We start from the raw sequence: 24,677 nt of genomic DNA, 5'->3' as shown, positions 1-24,677 counted from the left end.
TGCTGTTTATCTCCTGCAAAGTTTGATAATATGATTCCTGCAACAGAGTGGCTTTTTGGGAAATACATTTGGGAAAATCTGTTTTGTGTGATCCATGCCCCTTGTATGACAAACGAATATTGATGATCTAGGCTGTAATGTAAAAGGCATCGTCGTGTTCACGTTTCACCTTATAGCCTGAAGCTGTTATTACTTGTAGGCCAAGTGACATTTCTGAAGAGGGGGAACAGAGCTAATGTACCGTGGAAACACAGGGCACGGTAAATTCTGCTTGCCTCACAAAGAAACCCTCCATACTCTGTGTGGGCCCAGGAATTGAAGTTCCTGACTATGAACTATAGAAGAACTTTAGAAGCTTTTAATGGAACAAAGCCTCTGGCTGTAGAGTCAGTCTTTTTGTTGTTGTTTTCTTTAGAGAGTGTCCTACTGGAGCAGGTGACCCTGAAGTGTCAGGTGTAGGTGGAACTCCTGCTAACAGCCCCGCTGGCCTCTGTCCTGCTAACACCTCCATAAATCTGCTGGGAACCCACTAATGATCTCCCATGCAGGGCAGGCAATGGGGTTGCTTTGCAAGACAACTAGTTTTAGTTTGAAATGACCCTATGTGGACGCAGGCCAAAGGCTGTGTTCTACACACACTGACACTCGCACACCTGCAATGTGTACTGTTAACTCTAGACCTTAGCTGGCTGGGTATGGAAACAGATACAGTTTAAGGTCACCTCCCCTCTCCTGAAACACACTCAGGCTCATTTTGCCACCCATCAATAAGAGAGATTTGCCAGCCACACCACTTCTGGCAGAGAACCCACTCAGCTCTACATCTCAGTTTATTTAGCCTATATCTGCATGCAGTACCAGCGCTATAGTATTGAGTATGATGACTTGGAGTTTAAGCTTTTAAACGTGCAAACGTGTTTAGAATAAAATGCATCATATTATGCCTATTTTCAAAGAGAGGATTTCTTCCTTTCTGTTGTGATTTAACGCTTCCGACTGTTGAGATTGTATTATCATCGATTCACGACTATATGAGGGTATGTGCTCGCAGTGGTGTGTGTGCGTTTATGTGCATGTCTACCTGTGAGTCAGGGTGCGTTGATGTGTTTGCAATGCGAATTGTTTGGATTCCGACTGCCCGGAGGTGATGGGTAGGAGAGATAGTGGTCCGAGTGGTTGCATCATTGATTCACTCAGGTGCACACCAAATTGGTCATTTTGTTGTTTCCATCCCAGAGGATAGACAACCCTCAAACTGTTTGAGCTGACTAGATTGTATCTAGTTCTCTTTTGTATAGACTCCCATTTCCATCAGACATCAAATGGGTTTTTCCCTGCGCCAGGGTCTCTTTCGCTAGATGCACAAAACGGTGTACAAAACGACAATCAGCTAAAAGTAGGCCACGGAGCCTGTAGACAAAATGTCTATTCAAAGGAATTATGCTCATTCCATAAATATCCTCTATAACGATTGACATGATGTGCATGATCTTTTTTTCCATAAACGTAGCATGGGGAACTCCTCATTTTCATCTTCAGTCACAGCAGTCTTTGGGAAGGTCTGTCTGTGTGACCGTGTGATTGGTCTTGTGTTTAGAGTAGCGGTGTTTTATGCTATGGGTCAGAAAACCACTTGGGCCAAATCGAGTGAGATGATCGGCTGGCAGTAGAGAATGGCGCTCGTGCTACGATCCGATGTGGAAGGACACTGTCTCTAACAGCCTTGTGTGGAAACACACACACACACAGGTATGCCCTCCCTGTTCTCACAGCGTTTGGGACAGTATTTAGTCGTGAATGAAACATCTCAGTACTCAGGGGAACACATGCAGAGAGAGCTCCACATGAAGAAAAAAAACTATAAATGTTCTCAGGAATGTAACTGGAACAAACAGTGATATCTCTATTTTGAAGTCTTAGTCCGGATTACGATTATTACATATCATACAGTACTGTGCAAAATTCTTATGAGAGAGAAAAAAAGGAGCTAAAAGTAAAAAAGGTCCTCAATCGACAAATACGGTAAAAAAAACTCTTGGATGACTACGATTTTTGCACAATACAGTATGCCCTGCTATGTTCCTAGTACTACAGATGGAGATTCCTACTACTACGGATGGAGAACAGTCCAGGTGTAGATCTCTTCCCCCCTGGTTCAGTACCGTCTGAATAGGAGTTGACGGAGCTGTCTTACCCCTCTCGGTGGGCCTCCCCTTTCTCCAGCTCCTGGATGACCCCCAGCAGCACTTTGATGGTTTCCTGACTGGAGCTGATCAGGTTCTCCATGGCCTGCAGCTGTGCCTTCACATCCCCTTCCTTTGTCACAGGCACTATCTGCTTACACACCTCACCCTCGCTCGCTGCCTTCACGCCCTCCGCCTCCTCCACGGCCCCCCGCGGAGGCTGCATCCGAGGCTGGGGAGAGAAGGGTCCAGAGTGGCACTGGGCCTGCGTGGTGCAGCCCCCCCCTGCAGCCCTCGGCAGGGTCTGAGACTGCAGCCCATTGAGCTGCACACCCTTCTTGCGCTTGGTGCGCACGCCCGGACTGTCCAGGCACTCCACCTGAGTCAGGGAGTTCCAGGCGATGGGGCCCAAGACTGTGGGCGTCCGGTCCGGCAGGGTCCGCAACGAGCCCTCCTCCAGGTTGAGCAGATGGCGCTTGGACGACGGCCGGTCCGGGTCGGGCTCCCCGTGTGGTAGTCCTCTCCTGGGCTTGGAGCTGACGCTGCACAGCTGGTAGTCCGCCTGCGGGGCGGCGCTGGGGAGGAGGCTGTCGGAGTCGGCGGTGCTGCAGCTGAGCCGCCGTGCAGCAGAGTCTGAACATGGGCCGTCTGAAACCAGGGCGGCGTGCTGCTCCACCGTGGCCACACACTCGCTGGTATGGAGCAGAGCCCTGGTCCTCCAGACCCCGCTCCCCGTGCACGCGCCCTCCACGCTGCCCTCCTCTGCCCCCGCCCTGGGCTGCTTCAGGTCCAGCAGGAAGCCGTTGTTCTGGCCCTTGTAGCTCTCCACGGCCGCCACATGCTTGATGGTGTGCCCGTGGCCCTTCTTGCGCTCGAAGGGGAAGGTCTGGTAGCGCTTCTTCAGGTCGGGCGACGTCTGCACGCCCGTGCTGCGCGTCACGTTGGGGATGGAGCGGCGAGCCGGCACCGTCATGTACTTGCGGTACGCCGCCTTGTAGGAGACCGGTTTGCCTCCGGCTGCTGCCTGCCTCGCCGCCTCTCTCTGCTCGTTCTGCGCCTCGCAGATGTCCTTGAACCGCACCTGCAAGGCCTTGTTCCGCTTCCGCACCTGCCGGCTGGCGTCCAGCGAGTGCTTGACCTCCAGCACCAGCGAGGCCGAGGGCGCTGTCTCAGAGTCGGACTCTGAGTTGATGAGCGCACACTTGCTGCCCTCCTTGCTCACCATGGTTCCTAGGCGGCAGGCGAGCAGAAAAAGAGAGGAGAGAGAGTGTTAATGCCTGCTGATGAAAGTTTGAGACCAACAGTAGTTTTCTGGGCGTCCTCGTGCGTGTACATATAGCTGATACTTAAGGACATGAGTGCCTCCTATTGAATTAGTAAAACGTCATCAAAAGGAAATTCCCTGAAGACCTGTCTTGCTAATGAGTTGCACATACTGTACTTCATACTGTATATTTAAGCACTTCTCCCCAATGTCTTCCATAGTGCTCTCACAGCAATTGGACGGTATGTCTGTGTCAGATGTTGCTTTTACAAAGTCTGTCTCTCTCTGCGTTACGTGTGGAACAGGGTCTGACTGAATCAACATTGGCTGTGAATCAACATTTACTGTTGGCCTTGGAGAAAGAAATCTGTCCATCTGGCTTGTTCATTAACGATTTGCTGTGGTCTTTCAAGCTCGCCAATCCATCTGCTTTTATTTACTGAAAAACTGCAGGGGTGAGGTTGTAGTATGCCCTAAAATAATTCTAGCATTTAAATTTAAAATATTTTTTTACTACATCTTTAATCTCTCAGTCTGTGAAACTGATGACACCAATGTTTAATAAGTGCTAGTCCTATTTGTCACTTGTTTCTTATTGCCTGGTAATTGCAGGTTTTAATGCTATGACCTCACAACCTCTGAGTTGACAGGCTTGTGTGTGTGTGTGTGTGTGTGTGTCTGAGTGTCTGAGTGTGAGTGTGTGAGAACAGCAGCAGTAGTGCAGGTGTTCCCACTGTTCACCACTGATTCAGCAAGTTTGGCACACAACAAACCTCACAAGCCCTTTCACTGCTTACCTGCTCAGATTAAACTGTGAGTGTGTTTGCGTGTGCTTGTGCGCGTAGGCGCTAAGTGAAAAGAAGAAACAGGGTCAGTCAACCTATTACACTGTGGTCCGAATACCAACAGAGCTATCTCCCATCAGGTCAACTGCTCTCAAAAAGACAATCAATTATAACTCCACAATACAAGCCTGCCATATCACAGCTATCATGCAGTCTGCTTTCAAAGTCCAGCCAAGGTTCTTTGCATGGTGATGTACGATAGGTAAACCCTTCACTGCTGATGTAGACACCGATATCATACCCTTATCCCTCACTGCTTATCCACCGTGAGTGGTTATCATCCACAAGGATTTGTTTCTCTTTCTACTTTCTTGTCGAATATGGATCGGACGTCCCCTCCTAGATCATCAGATCAGAAGCTTCTTACTGGATCAGTTCAGCTGCACCACAGGGCAGGCTGATGTCCTGGTGTCATTTGGCACCACTAGCTTTTCTCTTTGTCTTTTCTCCCTCCTCCTTCATCTGTCTCACCCCCTTTTCATCTATCTCTCATCCTCTATTGCTGTCTCTCTTCCTCTCTATCGTTCTCTCTCTCTCTCTCTCTCTCTCTCTCTCTCTCTCTCTCTCTCTCTCTCTCTCTCTCTCTCTCTCTCTCTCTCTCTCTCTCTCTCTCTGTGTCTCTCTCTCTCTCTCTCTGTCTCTCTCTCTCTCTCACTGTCTGCTGATTGCAGCATTACCCCCCAAGTGTAATTGGTGGGAGCGAAGAAAACACATGTCTTTATGTAAGAGAAGAGCCTTAGGTTATGTATGGTACAATCCAAAGAATTGTATCTCCCAATTATTTTTCCACTGAATGATTTTGTAGAACAGTTTAAACTAATTGTATCATAGCAACAGCCCAGATATTTTTTTATTTCTTTCCTGAATCATGGTTTTCTGCTCCATGCGACTGAGAGCGTTCATCTATCGATCTGCAAAGTTTCGATTTGTTCACTCCGCCATCGCTGTTGGCTTGGCGTCCTCTTCTGTTTGCTCACCGGATGACATTTCGAGAGAGAAATTAAACTGTTGTCCTGCTTTCAGCTTAGGAATGAGGTCAGTGTTGACTGTAAGTACTCAGTGCTTGTCTCAAGTGAAGTCAAAATCAAACAACCACTCAGGGCTGCGTTTCCCGATAACGATGGATCGTAGCAACGATCAAGCAAAAAACAAATCCATCGATATTTCTTACGTGCGTTTCCCAAACATGCTCGTAAGGAGTAGGCTAATCTATGCACTTTCACGAGTTACGAATTTTCAAGAGACACTTTAGCTTACATTTACATTTACATTTAGTCATTTAGCAGACGCTCTTATCCAGAGCGACTTACATTAAGTACAGGGACATTCTCCCCGAGGCAAGTAGGGTGAAGTGCCTTGCCCAAGGACACAACGTCATTTCGAAGAATCGAACTGGCAACCTTCAGATTACTAGCCCGCTTCCCTAACCGCTCAGCCACCTGACTCCCTAGCTACGATGTCTTTAGGAACGGCCCGTAAAACTAAGATTCGTCCTACGATGGAATGCTACGATCAACTTAGGCTTATGACGCTTTCGGGAAACGCACCCCAGAGCGGTGAGTCCAAAATCAAAAGAAGCGCTGATGATGAGGGTTCAGTTCGGGGAGATTCAGAAGGGAGTCCGACAGCAAATTGAACACCAATGTGATCTGATAATCCCAGTTGTCACTCCGGTATCTCAAGGAGTGATTTCTCTGAGGCATGCAAACCTTTTATCCCCCCAACCCTGTCAGACGTGAGGTCACTCTGCCTCCACACACTCTACAATTCTACTGTAGACAACCTGTTTTCAGACGGCACACAGCGGGTCACTGTAGATTCCCTCAGCTCTTCCCCCCCTCCAGCCACTTACGCAAACAGCATGAGTCACCATACGGGCTGGGCCAGGCCAGGCCAGGCCACCATGACAACAGTCTCTCACTCCATGCACTGATTTCCTGGGAAGAAGTGAAGTGAACTGACCCACAGTTGTCACCCAATAGGAGCTGGTAGGAGCTCATGGTAACTCATCTGGACATGATGAGATCTCTGTTAGGTCTGACCTTGTTGTCAAAACCCGTTATGCCTTGATCACCCGACACACTAGCGCTCATGTTTACTGTACATGCCAAAAGCATACAGTATAACCATTTCTACCAATAAAGTGTTCCTTTAAGTCTTCAGATCAGAAGAGAAGTACCCTTTATAGTTTCGAACAGCACTATACAGAACTGTACTTGATCCATCAACTTTTCGTACTCCATACTAGTATTTATCACTAGTATCTTTTGTCTTGAAAGTGCCCAGCTCTTTGCGGCTGATTGGAGAGCACTTCATTTGGAGGGTGTATTTATTATAGTCCACCCTCCACTCCCACATCCATGTTGATGCTTGTCCCCGCCCAGGTAAGTGGCCCACATGAGAGCCCCTAACCGAGGGTCCAGGACTTGTGGAGTGGAGCTAGGGGTCTGCCAGGAGAGCTCCCAAGCAAAATTAGCCCGAAGTGCTCATGGACGACAGTGACAGACACAGTTTATGTTAACCCTTGTGTTATCTTCGGGTCATTCTGACCCATCAGTCATTGTGACCCACCGTCGTATTTCGACAACTTTACCGCAAACAAAAACAAAGTGAAGCATTTTCTTTTGACCATTGGGCTGTCTCAGACCCCCCACATTGCGAAGGTTAAAAGAAAATTATTATTTTTTGTTTTTGTATTGGGTAAAATTGGGTAAACACAACGATGGTTCGTTATGAACCTTTGGGTCATGTGACCCGAAGGAAGCAGAAGGGTTAAGTGTGTTAATAGTTTTGTATCATAGAAGGACACAGCTATGCAATCTAGTGAGCGACAGTTGCTTATATGTCAGAGAATTGTGATTTTGGAGCTAAAATTTGAAACCCTCAGCCGAGTTTTTCCCTCTGTGTGGATGTTGCCAAGTAATTCAAGCCTGACTACTTCTCTGTTATCCTGTGTGCTCAGCGGAAGGGAAAGTTAATTAAGAGATGGATCACCAAGTCAGTGAATTCATCTGCTGAGAAAATGGCCTCCCATACAGATTGCCACCTTCAAAGAAGTGTTAAACTTTCCTCTAACTGTCCTTTTCCTACTCCTCTGCATTTTGCAGGGAGAATGTCTTTGCCATTGGCTGATTGAAAACTAAATATGGTTGTTGTGAATGGATGACTGATCCTGACTAGTAATGTACACACTGCTTGCAATTTAAAAAAGTTAAATAAATAGGAATACAGGGTACTTCAGACAAACTGTCCCTTTCATGATGTAAGGCTGGGTGTCACCCTGCCCCCACTTCTCATATGCACAAATCTGGAGTTGCTGGACGGATTCTCTGCTTGATGGGTCTCACACCTCATTGTGTAACTTATTGTAGCATTGCTAGTCATATGTTGATAAGTAAGGGTCAAGATGTGGTCTGATTGGTTGTTCTTGGGTATAAAGGGAATTATGAAGCATTGTTCTGTGGATTCTTCATCTCCTGAGGGCTTCTCCACAGCTCTGGCTGGTCCTACTTATTATCCTTTCTCACCTCTTACTCTCTCTCTGATTTACAATAATCATGGTAGATAGGGCTGTCCCCACTCAGTCGACTGGTCGATTGTTTGCTCAATATGCTCTTGGTGGGCTAAGATTTGTTTTAGTCGAGAAGCCGTATGCCAGTGTGTGATCTGATTCCCACTTGTGTCACCATTGCTGAATTAAAGAAATGTTCTACAGAAATTGTAGATTATATTATTTAAGACAAATAAAGCAATTAAAAAAATAATAATGTAATTTTAAATAATGTAATAAAAAAAAAAGTTGTTTTCACTTTCGTTAATCTGCTTTTGTTTTTTGTTTTTTTGCACACGGCACATGAGCACAGTTGTAGCTGTTAGTCTAACTACAAACTCTACCATACTTTGTCTACAATTAGTGTTATTAATCCTTTAGGCAAAATGGCAAAGAAATCTGTGGTATGGAAGCATTTCATCAAAGTAGCGGGTGACTCAAAACATGTTGAATGCGCACACTGCCAACGGTTTATATTCCATAGTTCGACGTCGAATATGATGTACCACTTGAAAACCGTAGTTAAAACAGTGAGGTAAAACATCACACAAAATGGTTTGATAAAAAGCATAGTGACATTTATAGAAAAACGTTTCAATTTGATTTTCAGAAGTGTTCAGTCAAGTCTTGGTCGAGCAAAGACAATCTTAGTCGGGGACAGCCCTAATGGTAGAGTAGGTAAGAGTTTAAACCTTCACTTTATACATGTTTTCCTCGTAATTTATTTCATTAATTTGCAATTTTGTTAAATATATATTAGATTTAACCTTAATTTTATCATTCTTTCTCTGATTTAACCCATAGAGTTAAATAATTGTAATTCCATTGGTATTTGCATTATTTGGTTAATGTTAATACACTGTTCAGTATACCCCTCTTCCTCTAAACCGACAGAGTGACATAGTGGGTCTGTGCGGGGCCTTCAGGGCTACTGTATTCTGTAGTGGAATAGTTCTGCTCAATGGCTTCTCACATGCGACTCTCTTGGCTTAGCAATCAGGAGAAAGACAAGCGATTTGGTCTCTGTGTATTGTCGTAGCCTGACATGTCCACAGACATTGCATTCCAACTTCCCCCCTCCACTATCATCATGTCTATCTCTGGAGCGTCCTAGCTCCTCGCCAGCTACCGTAATCCATTTTTTCATTTTTCCCTTTTATCTGCTAGGCCCTCTCAACTTCGTCCTTTCAGCCGCTACTCATAAATATGCAGGATTTAAAGGTGATTTAAGAGGCTCGACTCGCTGCTGAAGAAAGCTGGCCGGTTTGGTAGAGCGTTGTGTACTTTGCGCAGGGTTAAAAGTGCGTGCGCTTTGTCCTAATGGGGGACACAGCGTTGTGACTGATTCTCACAGTCCTGTGGGCTAGAATAGTAGCGCATTACTGTGACAGTACAGCAAGTGCAGTAAATCCTTTGTCGGCTAATGGCACACTAATGCTTTAAGATGGCACATAGAAATGTGAGGATTTTAAAGGATTGTGTTTCTACTAATTGTGGCGCAACCAACCTGTAGCAGCTCACTCAGCTGCTAACGAGCGGTATTTACACAGGCGACTGTAAAGGCCTATTTTTGGGTGTGCTTTGCCTTCGGCAAGGGCACAACCTTTGTTCTCTCACATATATATTATAATTTGTATTATTCTTTTTGCCCCCCTAAAACTCAGTCAATATTTGGCCTACATAGACAACCTAGGTGTCAAAAGTTTCGTCTTGGTACCGATTGAGTTGCTTCTATTGGGATTTACGTTCCGTTGCATGGTTTAGGCTTAGGTTAAGTTTTTGTGGCGAAAAGTGAAGCTAACGGTGGCTAATTTGCTAGCCACAGTCACTGACGTTACTAACGTCACTACGTCACTAACGTCACGAAAACACGCGTGACTACCTGTAGCAGAACATTTGTTTCACATCTGTTAACTTGGGGGATAGCTAGGCTAACTATAGCTTTACTGCAAGGCAGCTGCAGGAACGCCACAAGCAAAGAGGCCAGGGTGATAACTATTTACTCATTTTACTTTGTGATGTGAAACACAATTATGAAATGTAATGTACAATATTAGCTGATATTATTAAGGAAGTAGGCCCACATCTACTTTTGGAAACAGTAGTCTACTATTTCACTGAAGTATTAGCATCATGACATTAGCCTCTGTTGCCCGGGCAACACATACTACAGTGGTCTATGATGCATCTGTTTTCAATCGTTAAAATAAACATTCCTCACAAATACGTTTTCGTTGTAGGATTTATTATGACATTAGATTACAAGTAAATGATTTGTGGGTGAAATTATCATTACCTGTCATTTCAAACCAGTGTAGCTCACTGCAACGCTGTAGCCTACGCGAGACACTACAAAAACATCTACACAGCTGTTTAGAAAGTCAAACGGCAACAGAACATGTTCGGCACTCCCCTTACTTAAATCAAAAGTCTATCTAACTACTAACCTGAACTTCATTGCCACAGCCTAAACGTTGTCCATCTGTTCATGAAAATAATTAATTTCAGCCTAAACCGTACAACGGAACGTTAAATCCAATTCAACCAACGCAATCGCTACCAAGACGAACACAGCAGTAGTCTAGTACTGTACTGTAGTAGTACAATTTACCGGGGCAGCTTCTCCACACAGGGCTATATCGCACTTGGCGTTGTTACTGACAATGATCGCTACCAGTGAGCTTTTTATGAATGAGCGATTTTCCACTAAATAAATGTCAAGCTTATTTACGTTTTGGGGGGCATATTTTCAGTTAGCAGATGGTACTGTTTGAATCGCGATTCCAGCTTCTACTGCCGGGTAACGTCGTAGAATAATCTTCAAAGGGGGTTCTTTATTAATGAATGAATGCAATGAGTAGGCTAAATGCCTGAAAATATCATGAGAAGGGAAAAACTTAAAATGACGTTTAAGTCATAGAGATTAGGTCAATTTTTACACCGGTCTGCCATATTTATTCGTTTTGATTCAACGATGAGGCTGCCTCTTGCAGGGGAAATGAGAAGACATCTATTTCATTCTACACTTCACTCGTATTTTCAGTTGTAAATGAGCAGCAAAAAAGAAGCTTTTAAATCTATGTAATCTTTATAAATAATAAGTATGCATTTTTATATAAAATATACAGAAATATCAGTTGTAAAAATGTCATTCAAAAACGGACCCCTGTGCAACCGACGAAAGCAAGCACACCCTACAATTTCCCCAGAAATTGTACCCTCTCTAGTTCTATAATAAGAATGGTATTATTGTTGAATCAGTTTGCTATGGAGGATGTTGAATGTAGCCTACAGTGCTCTCCTTCACCCCAGCAGTGTATCAGACCAGATCAATGTTCCTCTGTACCCTGAGTCAGTATCTCTGGCTCAGTTCAGCAGTGCGGTCCCTGCCCCTCAGAACCACCAGGAGCAAACAGCGGGAAAGAAGGTGGTATTTTTAGAATGTTTTTCATGTCAGCAAGTGAATCCTAAAATGACGGTTGTGCGTGTGTGTGCGTGCCTGTGTGTGAGGATGTGTGTGTGTGTGTGTGTGTGTGTGAGGATGTGCATGCCTACGTGTGTGTGTGAGGTTGCGTTAGTGGATAGTTGCTTTGATTCATCTGGGGCCACAAGCAGAAGCTTTCAGACAGGAAACCAGGCAGAGAGAAGCTTGCATCCCACCCAATACCTAAACCAGCCCATCACCTAGCCGCGCAGCGATGGGGGACGGCATCATGTGATCTAGATGTGGGGATGGTTGATAGGGCTCCTGGTTCAATTCAGGGCATGGGGTGGGGGGGTTATAGAGGAGGACCTTGACAAGGTCTGAGAGGGCAGTGCAGACTGGTACAAAGCCACAATGCTAGTCCACACCTGACCCGACTCTCACACTGCCTCTCTCTCCTTCACCTTTTCTCTCCCTCCCTCTCTCTTTCTCTCTCCTTCTCCCCTTTATTCTCTTTTCCGCTTTCTCTCCCCTCTCTCTTTCCCTCTCGAACAAAATGTTTTTTGTCAATGAAAACTTGACTATTACCAGAGCAATTGTTAAAAATGAGAATACAACGATTAAACTATTGTCATGTACAAGCAGTAACAATAATGGTATTATGGAATACTTTTTTGGGGGGGATATGTCCTACATTTATGAAACATTATTGCAAATGCCATGTTTACCAGATAACAGGCATGTTAATGTAGCTGTAACTTTGAGTCACTACTGAACAATTTAATTTAACACAGTATTAAATCTCTATCTCACGGCATTGTTTTCTCATGTCACCCCACTCCAACTTTCACTTAATCACGTCTCTATATTCCTAGTCCTCTTTCTCGTCAGCTCTCTCTGTCTGTCTCTCTTGCTATTTTCCCTCTCCATCCCTCGTTGAATATCTCTTTCTCTGTCCTCTTTCTGTTTAGTTCTCTCCCTCCCCCTCCGTGTGTAATACAGGTTGTGTGGGCTTTCAAAGCTGACGGCTAATGAGCGAGAGCTCCCGCTGGCCTCAGACTCCACCTAGCCTCTCTCTCTTTCATCTGGAGCTAGTGAGACACCAGGCAGAGAGAGAGACGGGGGGGGGGGTGGAGTGACGGCGGATGAGAGAGAGATAGAGAACGAGGGGCTTGAGGAGAGAAGAGAAGGAGAGAGAGAGAGAGACAGAGACAGAGAGAGCTAGAAAGGGCAAGAGAGGGGCAGGATGAAGAAGGGGGACTGAGAGAGATCAGTGTGAGAAAGGGAATGGTTTGGAAAGTGGATGTTTTTGTTAGTCCAAGGTGCTGCATTGTCCAATGGGTCTCTCTGCTAAAGAAGCTTTTTCGAATTAATTTTCCTCTAACTTCATTGCAAAATTCAGATTGTGATGTGAATCATCTTAAATACCTGTCCCAGTCAGCTGTGTGTGTGTGTGTGTGAGAACCTGGCTCTACCTTGTGCTCAGAGTGTTGCTGGTAATTGGGGTGTTGTAGGCTGGAGAACAGCCTGTCCCACACAGCTTTTTCAGACATGTCCTCCAATTCTACACCCATCCATCCATCCCTTGATTTATTGTGCTTGGGATCAAGCATTTTTCAGTTTGTGTATGTGTGTTATGGTATAAATATAAGATGATTTGTTTTGTATTTTTTTGTAGATTTTTTTTTACATTCTGTCAAGAGTCTACAGATGAAAAATAGCCATTTGGCTAACACAGAAGGCACATTTACAGTCACGTTCATTAATGTGCCCCTGTAAAAACATCCATCCAGTATATGTATGCCTTCATATATCTTTCTCTCCCTACTCAAGCACCAGCCAGGTGATTTAAGGAGCCTGACACATCTTTAATACAGCATCCCCGCCCCCTCGTATCCACCCCCACACCTGTAATATACCTGTAATATCTTATCCAGAGCGACTTACAGTAAGTACAGGGACATTCCCCCGAGGCAAGTAGGGTGAAGTGCCTTGCCCAAGGACACCTGTAATATACCCCTAATATACACCCCCACATCTGTAATATACCCCTAATATACACCCCCACATCTGTAATATACCCCTAATATACACCCCCACACCTGTAATATACCCCTAATATACACCCCCACACCTGTAATATACCCGTAATATACACCCCCACACCTGTAATATACCCGTAATATACACCCTCACACCTGTAATATACCCCCATCCACCCCCAAACCTGTAATATACCCCTCGTATCCACCCCCACACATGTAATATACCCCTCGTATCCACCCCACACCTGTAATATACCCATTGTATCCACCCTCACACCTGTAATATACCCCCATCCACCCCCACACCTGTAATATACCCCTCGTATCCACCCCCACACCTGTAATATACCCCTCGTATCCACCCCCACACCTGTAATATACTCTCATATTCACGACCCACCCTTGTAAAGCCTGGTTTATGTTTCTGCGGGTCAGCGTTCTTAATGTCATGTGCAGTTGTGTAGAGACATGCTCAGCATTTATAGTTGTACGGCCTTGTGTAGATAGCCATGAAAGAAATGTGCACTAGGCGGCGCAATCGCGCAAAAGGCTGATTTGTTTGCTTGTAGCGCAGAAAAACCTCACAGAAGAAGTTACTGTGGTTTGGTAAACAAAACAATGTCCCGATATAGCTAGGTAGCAATCTATCTACTATCTGTAGCTAGCTACCTAGCTATATCGGGGGAATACGCAAAAAAAAAACTTTCGGTATGACACAAAGAGGCTTTTGAATATGTCTCAAGCAGACAAGGGAGAATATGGTGTGCTCATTCGGCAGATGCGAACAAGTAACTCCTCCCTCCGCCATCCAACCAATCATCGTTTGTGCGGCTCTGTGGTCTGCGTACGCACACCTGTAATCCTGCCCACTCCCTCCCACCTACACACACACATACCTGTAATCCTGCCCCCTCCCTCCCTCCTAAACACACACACACACACCTGTAATCCTGCCCCCTCCCATCTACACACACACACCTGTAATCCTGCCCCCTCCCTCCCTCCCACCTACACACACACACCTGTAATCCTGCCCCCTCCCATCTACACACACACCTGTAATCCTGCCCCCTCCCATCTACACACACACACCTGTAATCCTGCCCCCTCCCTCCCTCCCACCTACACACACACACACCTGTAATCCTGCCCCCTCCCATCTACACACACACACCTGTAATCCTGCCCCCTCCCTCCCTCCCACCTACACACACACACACCTGTAATCCTGCCCCCTCCCATCTACACACACACCTGTAATCCTGCCCCCAGCCCCTGATGTGCGCCCCTGTGTTGTGCCCTCTGAGGAGCGGGGCCTCTTAATGAATAATCCCATTACCACATGAAAGCTAGCATCTGGCCCCTACCAGAGACACCTCTTCACAGGAGAGCGTTCTGTTTTCTGGATGAATGAGTTGCTGTATGAAAGGGAGCTGAGGGCGCACTTCGTCTCTATCATTCACAGTTCCCCTTCCTCCCATCCCCAGAGATCTCAAATGATTTGTTGCACAAACTTGTTTTGTCTCTCTCTCTATAGTAATGTATTGTGTGTGTGTGTGTGATTGTACAGTAGAACTGGGTGATGGGGATGAATGCACGGTAGTCTTCTGTAGACTGCTACCCTGAGAAGCTACCGATTAGTGCAACTGATTCCTAAAAATAAGATTAGCTTTGAAACAGCCGGCCGTATTCCTTCTGGACAGCCATGCAGACACTCCTCAATGAGATCTCCCTCTCCTTCTCTCTCATTCCCCCTCCATTTCTCCATCCCCACCTCCCTCTATCCCCCCTCCCAACTCTACCTCCTTCCCTCTCGCCCTCACCTTCTATCTCTGTCTGAGTAGAGTGAAGGGGGGCATATTCGGTCTGCAAGATCCGATCAGCTGGCTTGAAGGGGAAAGACAGTGAGAGGGGAAAGTAACCAAGGACGTTGAGATCTGGGGTGTCTTAAGGCCCATCGCTTGCCCTCTGAGAATTTGTTTAACAGCTTTTTCATACACTCACACACGCACTCATACACAACGTACTCACACCCACAAATATCCACTCATCCACGAGTCCGCACGGAGGGGTTGAAGGAGGGGAGGGGGGGTAATGCTTAAAGAGAGAACATTTCTATCCCCACACCCTCCATCCCATGGTCATGCTCTGCCCTAGAGGTCTGTGACCACAGGGCAGGATCACCAGACCCATTCATCTAGATTACTCCACAGTTAAGGTCCTCTACGTCAGGCGCTTTCTACCCTACTACCCCCGCCCCACCACCGCCACCTCCCTCCAACGCATGACTAGCGCTGCACATTCACCCTTCAGCCACCTAGAAACATTCTCCCCCAACAGGCCATCCCTGCATGTATCCGGGAGTAGTAACCAACATGAAAAACGCTTACATGTTTCATGAAACACAGACTCACACAAACACACACGTTCTCAGTCGAATAGGAAATGCAGCATCATTGCAGTCCCTTAGAGATGCGTTCTGTCACAGTCGTGACGAGAACCCCAATTTTGTTCAAGAAGCAAAAATGTATGTGGACTAGATACTTTTTTGGTGTGTATCTACACATGATAAAACACATGCTTCCCTAATTCTAACTCCCACCCTCCGTCTTACTGCTTCATCATTTTGGGGTTGCCCAAGACAACACATTCCACAACAAGTAAAGAAAGGCTCCCCTTTCTCAACTTGTAGCCATGGTTACCAACCCGGCTCTGCATGTGCGTGTGTTGAGCATGCAGGTGAATCCCCAGTGACAGCCCAGTTCCCTGGCTCATCCTTCACTCGCAACCCTGGTGGAAGATCTGAGGGGTTTCCCCATCCACACTTTTACCCACTCCCTTGTAGAGCAGAGCAGGGGCCGAGGAGGAGGAGGAAAGGGAGGAGAGTAGGGTACCGGAGAGTGGGAGGAGAAGGAGGAGGCTATCAGAGAAGAGGAGAAGAGGGAGAAGAGCAGGGTACCGGAGAAGGGGAGGAGGAGAAGGAGGCTATTAGAGAGGAGGAGGAGGAGGAGAGGGAGCAGAGCAGGGGATCAGGGAGAAGAGCGAGCGGAGCAGGGTACCGGAGAAGAGGAGAAGGAGATCCACAGCAAAGTACCAGAGAGGGGGAGGAGAGAGCAGGCGACTTACCTCAGATGTAAATCACTGATGAAAAGGATGAGAGCGTCTAGATCCCCGGTACTGCCCTTGCATGTCCCTCTGAGGATTAGAGGCTGGCTGGCTGGTAGGCAGGGGGGCTATGCCATGGTTGAAGTTAGCCGGGCGGGGGGGCAGGCGGGCAGGCAGGCACAGTAGTTGTGAGGAGTTGTTACACATTAACAGCCTCCGTTCCAGTGGCGAGTGGTTCCTCCCGTAGCCCCAGCAAGACTCCGGCTCGCTCCCCTCTCTTCTCCCCGTCCTCTCCGCCGCTCTCCCCTGCTCTCTCAGTGCAGAGGCTCCCGCACGATCCCACACACACACTCCCCTTCTCTCTCGCGCTCGCTCTCTCTTTCTCGCTCACACACTCACATGCACGGCAAAGTCCCGGGTGCTGAGAGACGGCTGATGTGCACGCAGAATATCTCCATTGCGCTGCTCGCTGCTGCAGCTCCACTGTGGTGTGTGAGTGTGTGTGTGGGTTTCTGTTTGTGTATGTGAGTGTGAAAGAGAGAGAGATGTGTGTGAGAGAGAGATGTGTGTGTGTGAGAGGGAGGGAGAGAGAGGGAGGGAAGGGATCATTGGAGGACAGGAATAGAGAGGGAGGGCTGAAAGAGAGAGAGAGAGTCCGGCCTTGGCTACATCTGGCTTACTTGTGCATGTACAGTGGAGATCTCCTTATCTCATCAGCGAGAACCAATAGCATCAGTGGCCCTCATCACCACGGAGACGACGCATAGATCAAGCAGGACTTGTCGTCCTTGGGACAGCAGCTATGGAATGAAATCCTTACAATAGCCTGTCGCTTAGAATTCCAGGATTTCTAAGCATTTCACATATGTCCAATCTATAGTCCAGTATAAAAATATATATATAGACCAGTATAAGAGTGTGTGTGTGTGTGAGCCTCCTCTCTGCAGGAGGTTCATTATAGGTGGAAGCACCCCTCTCTGTCCTCTTCCCAGCCTGTATTTCCTTTTGATCTCCCAGCAGCCTGTTCTAGTGATTCAGACCTTTCAGCCTCAGAGCTAGCTCTGACCCTGTAGGAAAAGAGCCTGCTCTTACATCTAAAGGCATGATTTATAGGATGGTGGATTCCCCAGATACCACTTTGTGTGTGTGTGTCTGTGTTGTGAGTGAGGTGGAAATAGACCTATGTAATACAGCTGAATTGGTTAAACTCTCAAATAATAATCCATCAAATGTTTGTTTAGGCTTCTGGTAAACCTAAAGCTGGGTTGAAAAGATATGGCCATCTGTGTCTGTAAGAGCACCCTGGATCAAACCCCAGCTGTGTGATGGTTCAGTCGCCCGAGCAAACCTGCCCGTTTATCTGTCTCCATATCCGCAGTCTCGCCTGGCCAAGCACCCATGTGGAGGGTGTGAATTAGAGACACAGTCCTGTTAGACTCATCTTTTTTTCTTCCCCTTCCCAGTAGTCGTCCCTCACTTTCGTGATATTACACCTTCATCCCTCCCTTTTGATCTGCCGCTTGACTGAACCCAACACTCATGCCGTGACAGGCAGCCATCTCGTTACAGCGCTGCCTGGCCGACTAGGAAGCGCACGTCTGACGCCAGGGGTCAAACCCTTTAAGATTCGACCTCAGGATTATCATCTGGGGAAAGAGTTATTTAAATGTGACCTTCGCAGCATTGTCATTAATGTAATGGATAGGGTTTCCGTTTGAGAGGTTGTATTTGTTTGTACTGAGTGGGGTTGTGAATAGAGCTGCAATATCATCTTCTGTTCTTCAAAGAGCCGGGTCAATAATGTGCTTGTGTAAGCAAAGCGCGGAAGCTCTTTGAGAGAGTGGAGAAGCAAGGGGCGATGGGAGAATCCCTGGAGTGACTGTCTGTATTGATGTTATTATCTTGGAGCTAATGCTAACCTGATGACTTTGTCTTCTGTACATGTGACTGCAAGAATGGACAGCCCTGCAGTCATACAGAGACACTCTCAATCACTCTTTCTTTCTTTTTCCGGCCCCTCTTCCCTCCCTCCCACTGCCCTCCATATTGTCTTGATTGCAGTTGTAATGGTCCCTGACTCTCCATCCCGGCCAGGACTGTTGGACCGTGTCCAAGTTGGTCAGTCAGCGAGGGAACGGGTCATGGAGCATCAAGTGTTAATAGCCACTGCACTACTCTTCTCGTCATGAGATGTCAGCTGTATCTCGAGGCTTCAAAGGAACTTTAGCCACCTGTGTTTATATCGGTTATTATCAGTCCACGTTTCCTGGGTCTCTGCAGACAGTAGGCGATCTGTTGCAGCTGCTAGTGATCCCACCCAGGGCGGCAGCCCTTCTCCCGACACAAATTGACAAATCTAACGATCCCCAGCCACTGAAGTTTAGACAACTTGACATCCCCCCCTTTTTCCATAGCTGTCAGTGAGGTTGTGGACCACAGCTCCTGCCACCGGTGCCAGTCTGCCTCGTACCTGAGTGAGCATCCAGGCTCGGAAAACACCGGAGATGAGGCTTCATCTCAACGACCTCCAGCCGGGAGGGACGGAGGTGCCGAGTACACCTCTGGCGTCTGATAGAGATGTCAGACAAGGCTTAGCATGGCACAGGCCTGAACGGGGCTCTGCTAGCCTATGAGAAGCCACTCAGGGCAGTGAAATCTATTTCCTTTTTTGCTAAATAATGAATGGTTGCAATCCTGTCATATTAACGGAGGCAGCGGGGTTTAAGGAAGTGGACTGTGAAAGTGTTTCCTCAAGCTTGTCTGTGAAGGGGGGGTGGATGAGAACCTTGATGGCTCACTTTCATGGGTGACTACTTTGCTTTACGCCACCGTACATCCTCAGGAAAACTGTTTATATCTCTTCCTTTGTCCCTGAATCAGTGTGGTAGGTTCAGGTGCAGCGAGTGGCTCTCCTGCAGGGAGGGGCTGGCCGGGGGGAGGGAGGGGGGGGGGGGGGGCGGTCTGGGGGGGGGGGGCGGTCTGGGGGGGGGGCGGTCTGGGGGGGGGTCTTTTTGGCCTAAGTCTGGGGAGACTTGCAGGTGCCAAATGACCTGAGTGTCCACGTTGCCTCTCTCGTTCTCCTCCAGCCTGGGAGTCTTCTGTGAGATGTCCTTGGGCCCTTTGCAGCTTCTATGAGTGTGTTTGTGTGTGCCTGTAGGTGTGTGTGTGTGGGTGTGTGTGTGTCGTTATGCTTGGTGCTTTCTTGGGAGGGTACGGAGGAGAGGGTGAAAGACAGATTTCCCCTGCTGGTCCGCAGTGGTGCTGGGCCAGTCAGACACAGATGGTGGCCGTTCCACAAATTGTGGCACTGTGATTGTTTCTGCTCTTCCCCGGATGGGCTCCGATGCAGCAGCAGTGTGTCTCTCCTAGGTAGTCATGTCAACCAAGAGAGAACCCACTGTTTGCTAACTAACTTTTGTTGTTTTACCAAACATGTATTTTTTTCATTTATGTATATTAAAATATATGTTAACAATTAGCAAGTAAACGATAGGTCTATCAACATTGCAAAACCCTGTAGAGTCTAAGTAAGCTAAGTAAACAAGGTATAAACTACAGGTGTGTTTATAACAGATGGGTGAGGATTTGGAGTGTGGGAGAATGGAGAGCCCAGGAGAGCTGTGCCCCTTTAAACATGCTTTACAATACCAAAGTCTCAATGACTTGGCACTGCTAATCTTTCCACTGCAGCCAAATTAAGTTGCCCCATTCGTCATGAGATAAAGAAGTATTACCTCCAGCCTCTGTCTTCAATGTTCTCTGCTGTCGTTCACCCTTCGAGTCAACCCCTAGTCTGGCCACAAACCAAGACAGAAAGGTTGTGGAGCAGAGGAAAGTGATACTTTACCTTTTGGTCTTATCTCTCTCCCTTTCTATTTTTCTTCTCAGTTATTTTTTCTCTTGTTCTTTTCCCCCTCTTCCTTTACCACTCTGTTGCTCCCCTGCTCTTCAGGCAGGCTGAGGCAGAGCCTGTTCCCTTGGTGGCCCTCGTGCAACACCCCCCATCTCCGCCCCAATTAACGGCTTCAAACAATGCTCTGTGTCTGATGCTTGGTGTATGGGTCCTTTTATTCACTAGGAGAGCAAACATCCATTCTGGTCCCTTGCTGTGAGCGTCAGAAGTGAGATGAATTATCTGGAGAGAGAGTGTGGGGTGGGGGAGGGGGGGTTGGGGAGAGGGGGAGAGAAAGATAGAGAGGGAGAGAGGGAGGGAGGGGGAGAGAATGATGATTGATCTGCCCCTTGCTACTAATCACAGCTCCTCATTTCCGTTAAGAGTCAGCCTCGATTTGTGCCCCACACAGTTAATTGAATGTGTTCTAAGATCCATCCCTCGTCACTATGATTAATACTTTGGTAGATCCAAGTCAATATGCTGCTATTGTCATATGCTGCATTCAGCCCCAGCCATTGTTTATGCTAACATTTAAAAACAGATATTTGCTCAATCACTAGTCATTAACGGATTGTAATTTAGTCATCGGACGCCCATGATTTTCCTGCCTCGAGAATCTCGATTTCCTCTCAACTTTACAATGGCAAACTTTAAGCCCAACGTATACTGACCGCATGTACGCAAGAAGGGAACCATTTACATCACGATATTGCCACCGTCTTGTTAGAAAGTCTAGCTAGGGCCAAGTCCCAGCCTTCTGGCAACCGGACTGACAACCAGATTGTCAGTCAAAGCTTCCTGATACTTGGTGCAATTCACTATGCCATCCATCTTAACCAGTGCCCCTGGACCTCTGGAAGGTCTCTGGAAGGAAATGCATTTAATTTCTCTAGCCGTGATGTTTTCAATTGTTCCTTATCTTTTGTATTTTTGAATAATTGCCCTGACAGTACTCAATGGTATATTTGATGGGTTGTGGATCTTGTAACCATTGCAAAATATTTTAATACATAGCTGTAAACATAGTTGACCTGTAGCTATGTTAGGTAAGTAATATTACTGGTATAATCTGTAAAGGTTTGCTAGCTACTAGTAGTGCAGCAGCACTGTAGCTAAAGTTAGTGCTAGCTAGAACATTATTTTGCAGTATAAGAAATATTAATAATTTGTTGCCCATGAAAATCTATAAATAATACATTGCTAAATTTAATAAAAATTGTAAAATATATGCTAGCTTCTGCCCTGTTTGTCACTGCCTGACTGAGCCGAGGGGAAAGTGCTTTGTTGTACTTGCACTGTTGTTTATTAGGTTGTCTTGACTTGGCGAGTGATTGACGTCCTGTCACTGTTCCAGTTGCTCATCATCCAAGTGGAGAGAGAGCAGACAACCGTTCATTTGAGTTCCATGGAGCGAACAGCTCCGCAGACGCAACTTGACCTTTCATAAAGTTCTGAAGCAGCAGCAGCATTGATGAATATATCGGAAACACTGGGGCGCAATTATTGCAATTTTTGGACTAACAAGGCAGACGGCAAACATTGTCGGTTAATAAATGTTTAATTGGTTAGATTCTTAATGGCAATTAACTTATTAATGATTAATCATCAACATTCCTATCCAGAATGGTTTGAACAATTCAAACAAAAGATTTGGTCAAACTCCATGACTCTGGATAGGATAACGAGCTTGGGATTGAAGCTAGACTCCTTTCATGGTTGCACTTCCAGTACACTAGCACCTGCTCTGCAGCGCCAGCTGTCTCCATCACATACTCCTAAACGAGAATAAATAGGTCTGCTCCGAGAATGTTGAGGGTGAGACCTCTTCATAAAAGTATTCTCCCCATTCCCACTCAGTTTTATCTGATCCCATTTTTTTTTTAAAGAAAATTGCTATATTGCTAAAGTAGTGAAAGTTGCTATAGTAACCGGCTGCAGCTCATCACTGTGATGGAGTCAGGAGATCAGACGTGAGAGGAAAACCTGGCCTTTGAGCTCTTACTTGAGACAGCAGTTAAAAACACCAGACCTGAGAAAAACAGCAGAAACGACAAAGAAGGGGGTCTGAGTTGATCAGGTTACCCGCGGCTCTATGGGTTAAAAGAAGTCTGAAGTTAACTTTGCTATGAGCAAGGAGGCTTTTTAAATGATTTATTCTTGCATGTCTCTCTTTGCCTGTTTGTCTGTTTGCAGCTGGAATAATGTCTCATTCTAGTCCCCAACTGTAATTGCTTCACATTGAAAGGTGTTTACCCTCCACCGATACATATTTAGTTCATAGTGACCACGTCCATTGGGAGGGAGAGAGCCAGAATCCATCACCTCAATTTAATTTGCCGTAATGGATTTTCCCTCCATTAGGAACGCTGATGGCTAAAGCAGCAATTACATTTGTTGGGAAGCTTAAGGATCATTCAAGTCCATTCGGTAGTTTATTAGTGGAATAAAGTTATCTCAAAGCGTGTTTGGTTCTAGTTCACAGCTTCTGAACACAAAGGAAACGAGCTGGGAAAACAAAACAACATAACTCTTCCTGTTACAACAATCAGCCAGCATTCACACTCCACCGGTCTGCTAACTACACCCAGCAGCTCTTGTCAGAGGCCTGTTTTGAACTTGGTTGCAGGGAGATCGGCCCGTTGTTCTTGCGAGCAAAGCCGTCAGACCTTAGTAGTCCTGTGTTGAAACTTTCCCCTTCGTCTTTGTTGTGGACCTGAGTCGCGTTGTCTGTGGGTTTACTCCCAGCTGAGCAGATAGACTGGCCATGCAGGAGCCTGTAGCTGCTTCTTAAACCCCAGACGTCGCAACAGGCTCTGAGGATTTCAAAACAGAGCCTGTCTTTTAAACACTAAGCTTACCAAAGGCAGTAACCCCCCCTTCCCACCCCAGCCCTCCCCTCCCCCACCACAACAAGGCAGGAGCCACATCTGCCTACATTCACCCTCATGTCCATCCCGCTCTCTTATACGTCAAAATTAACGGGCTGAATTGAAGAAAGACGCGCCTGTCATCCTCGGACAAGTTCTTAAGGAACTACACAACAGCGGGCACATGAGAGATTAATCGTCTCTCCCTTGGGGAATACACTGTTGTAGACAGCAAGTGGAAGCCAGATGGACTATTTCCTTCTTCATTCCATTCTCTGTTTCCCCCCCAACCCACCTCATCCCATCACCCACGTGACCCCCTTCCCTTTATCTGCATGGCTATCAAGTAATTGGATCCTTTGTTCACCGGTTAGGAAAATAGGAACTTATATAAGCAGCGGCAGGAGCAGTCATTTATACACTCACTCCTCATCAAGCTCAGCCTAATTGGGATAAAGTTGAAAGCTGCAACGTTGTGAGCCGTGGTTGCAATATGCCCAATGATGACTTCTGTCTGATAGGGTCCTGCACTCTATTTCTGTATTAGAATATTACATCACCATAAACCCATTAGTTCCCAGCGTAGAAAAACTAGGAAGTAGATTGACCCCCCAAATCAACAGCCCATGGCCAAGAATGTACAGTACCTATTGTCTATTCAGGTGTATAATCAAGCTATACATTGTTGATCCGCAATTGGATATCGCCACACAGTGGTGTCAGAGTGTGTTTTGGAAACATTCTCTTTGCTGGATGGGGTGTTTTGCGTGATGTTGTCAGGTGTGCTAAATGCAGTGCCTGTGAAGATCTGAAGAGAGCGTGGCAGCAGAGGCTGCAGGGAGGCTGGCTGATGTGCTCAGCATTGTTCCTGCTGCCCTACGTATGTGGGTCAGGCCTAATTACTGCTCCTGGATACGCTTCACAATGCAACTGAATTCAAGGCAAAAAACTAAAAACCATGACGGAGGACACCAAGATGTTGTCATGTTTTTCATTCAAATGTTCGGCGCCTCCGTGTTCCAGAAGTCTGCTGCTGCTGAGGCTTGTTCTGCTTGTTCAGTCTTGAATCTCATTTTATGAAGGTGTTCTTCAGAGAAGATCTTGTTTTCAGTAGATAGACTGTGTATTTATTGTAGATGGATGTGAGAACTTGAAAGGTGAGCCACTCTGGTGCAGTGTTGACGGTGTTTCACACAGCTAGCGAGAACGCTGTATATCTAAAGGCTTATCCGACTTCAAGACTTATAATTTGAATGTGCTCTCATGCATATTGTGTTAATTCAGTTTAAACTTTTAATTAATTCCCTTATCTTGTCACACATTTGTGATGTCAGCAGCTATGTGATTACTGTATATATGTGTGTATATATATATATATATATATATAAAAGAAAAAACTGAAACCGAACATTTCAGAAAACTAAACTTATTTTGGTGAGTTTTTACAGTGGTTGACTTTAAATGAATTTGGCATTGCATGTAGTTATTGGCATTACGAT

At 46.4% G+C, this 24,677-nt stretch overlaps 2 protein-coding genes across 4 annotated transcripts in view; one reads left to right on the top strand and one right to left on the bottom strand.

Moving 5' to 3' along the window:
* The window catches only part of LOC134031853 (inhibitory synaptic factor 2A), a 31,152-nt gene extending 14,290 nt beyond the window's left edge, over positions 1-16,862 (bottom strand). Inside the window, exons 1-2 of the mRNA XM_062475592.1 lie at positions 16,438-16,862; positions 2,195-3,413 (exon numbers count right to left, since the gene is read on the bottom strand). Of these exons, the coding sequence (XP_062331576.1) occupies positions 2,195-3,408 (1,214 nt within the window). The 5' untranslated portion in view covers positions 3,409-3,413; positions 16,438-16,862. The remainder of the gene's footprint in view (positions 1-2,194; positions 3,414-16,437) is intronic.
* The window catches only part of dock1 (dedicator of cytokinesis 1), a 212,953-nt gene that overhangs the window by 121,373 nt on the left and 66,903 nt on the right, over positions 1-24,677 (top strand). The gene's annotated exons all lie outside the window — the stretch shown is intronic.

The sequence above is a fragment of the Osmerus eperlanus genome, chromosome 12 (assembly GCF_963692335.1).
Source record: "Osmerus eperlanus chromosome 12, fOsmEpe2.1, whole genome shotgun sequence".
Taxonomy (NCBI): domain Eukaryota; kingdom Metazoa; phylum Chordata; class Actinopteri; order Osmeriformes; family Osmeridae; genus Osmerus; species Osmerus eperlanus.
Note: the sequence above shows the minus strand (reverse complement) of the source record. Positions and strands in the feature narration are given on the sequence as shown.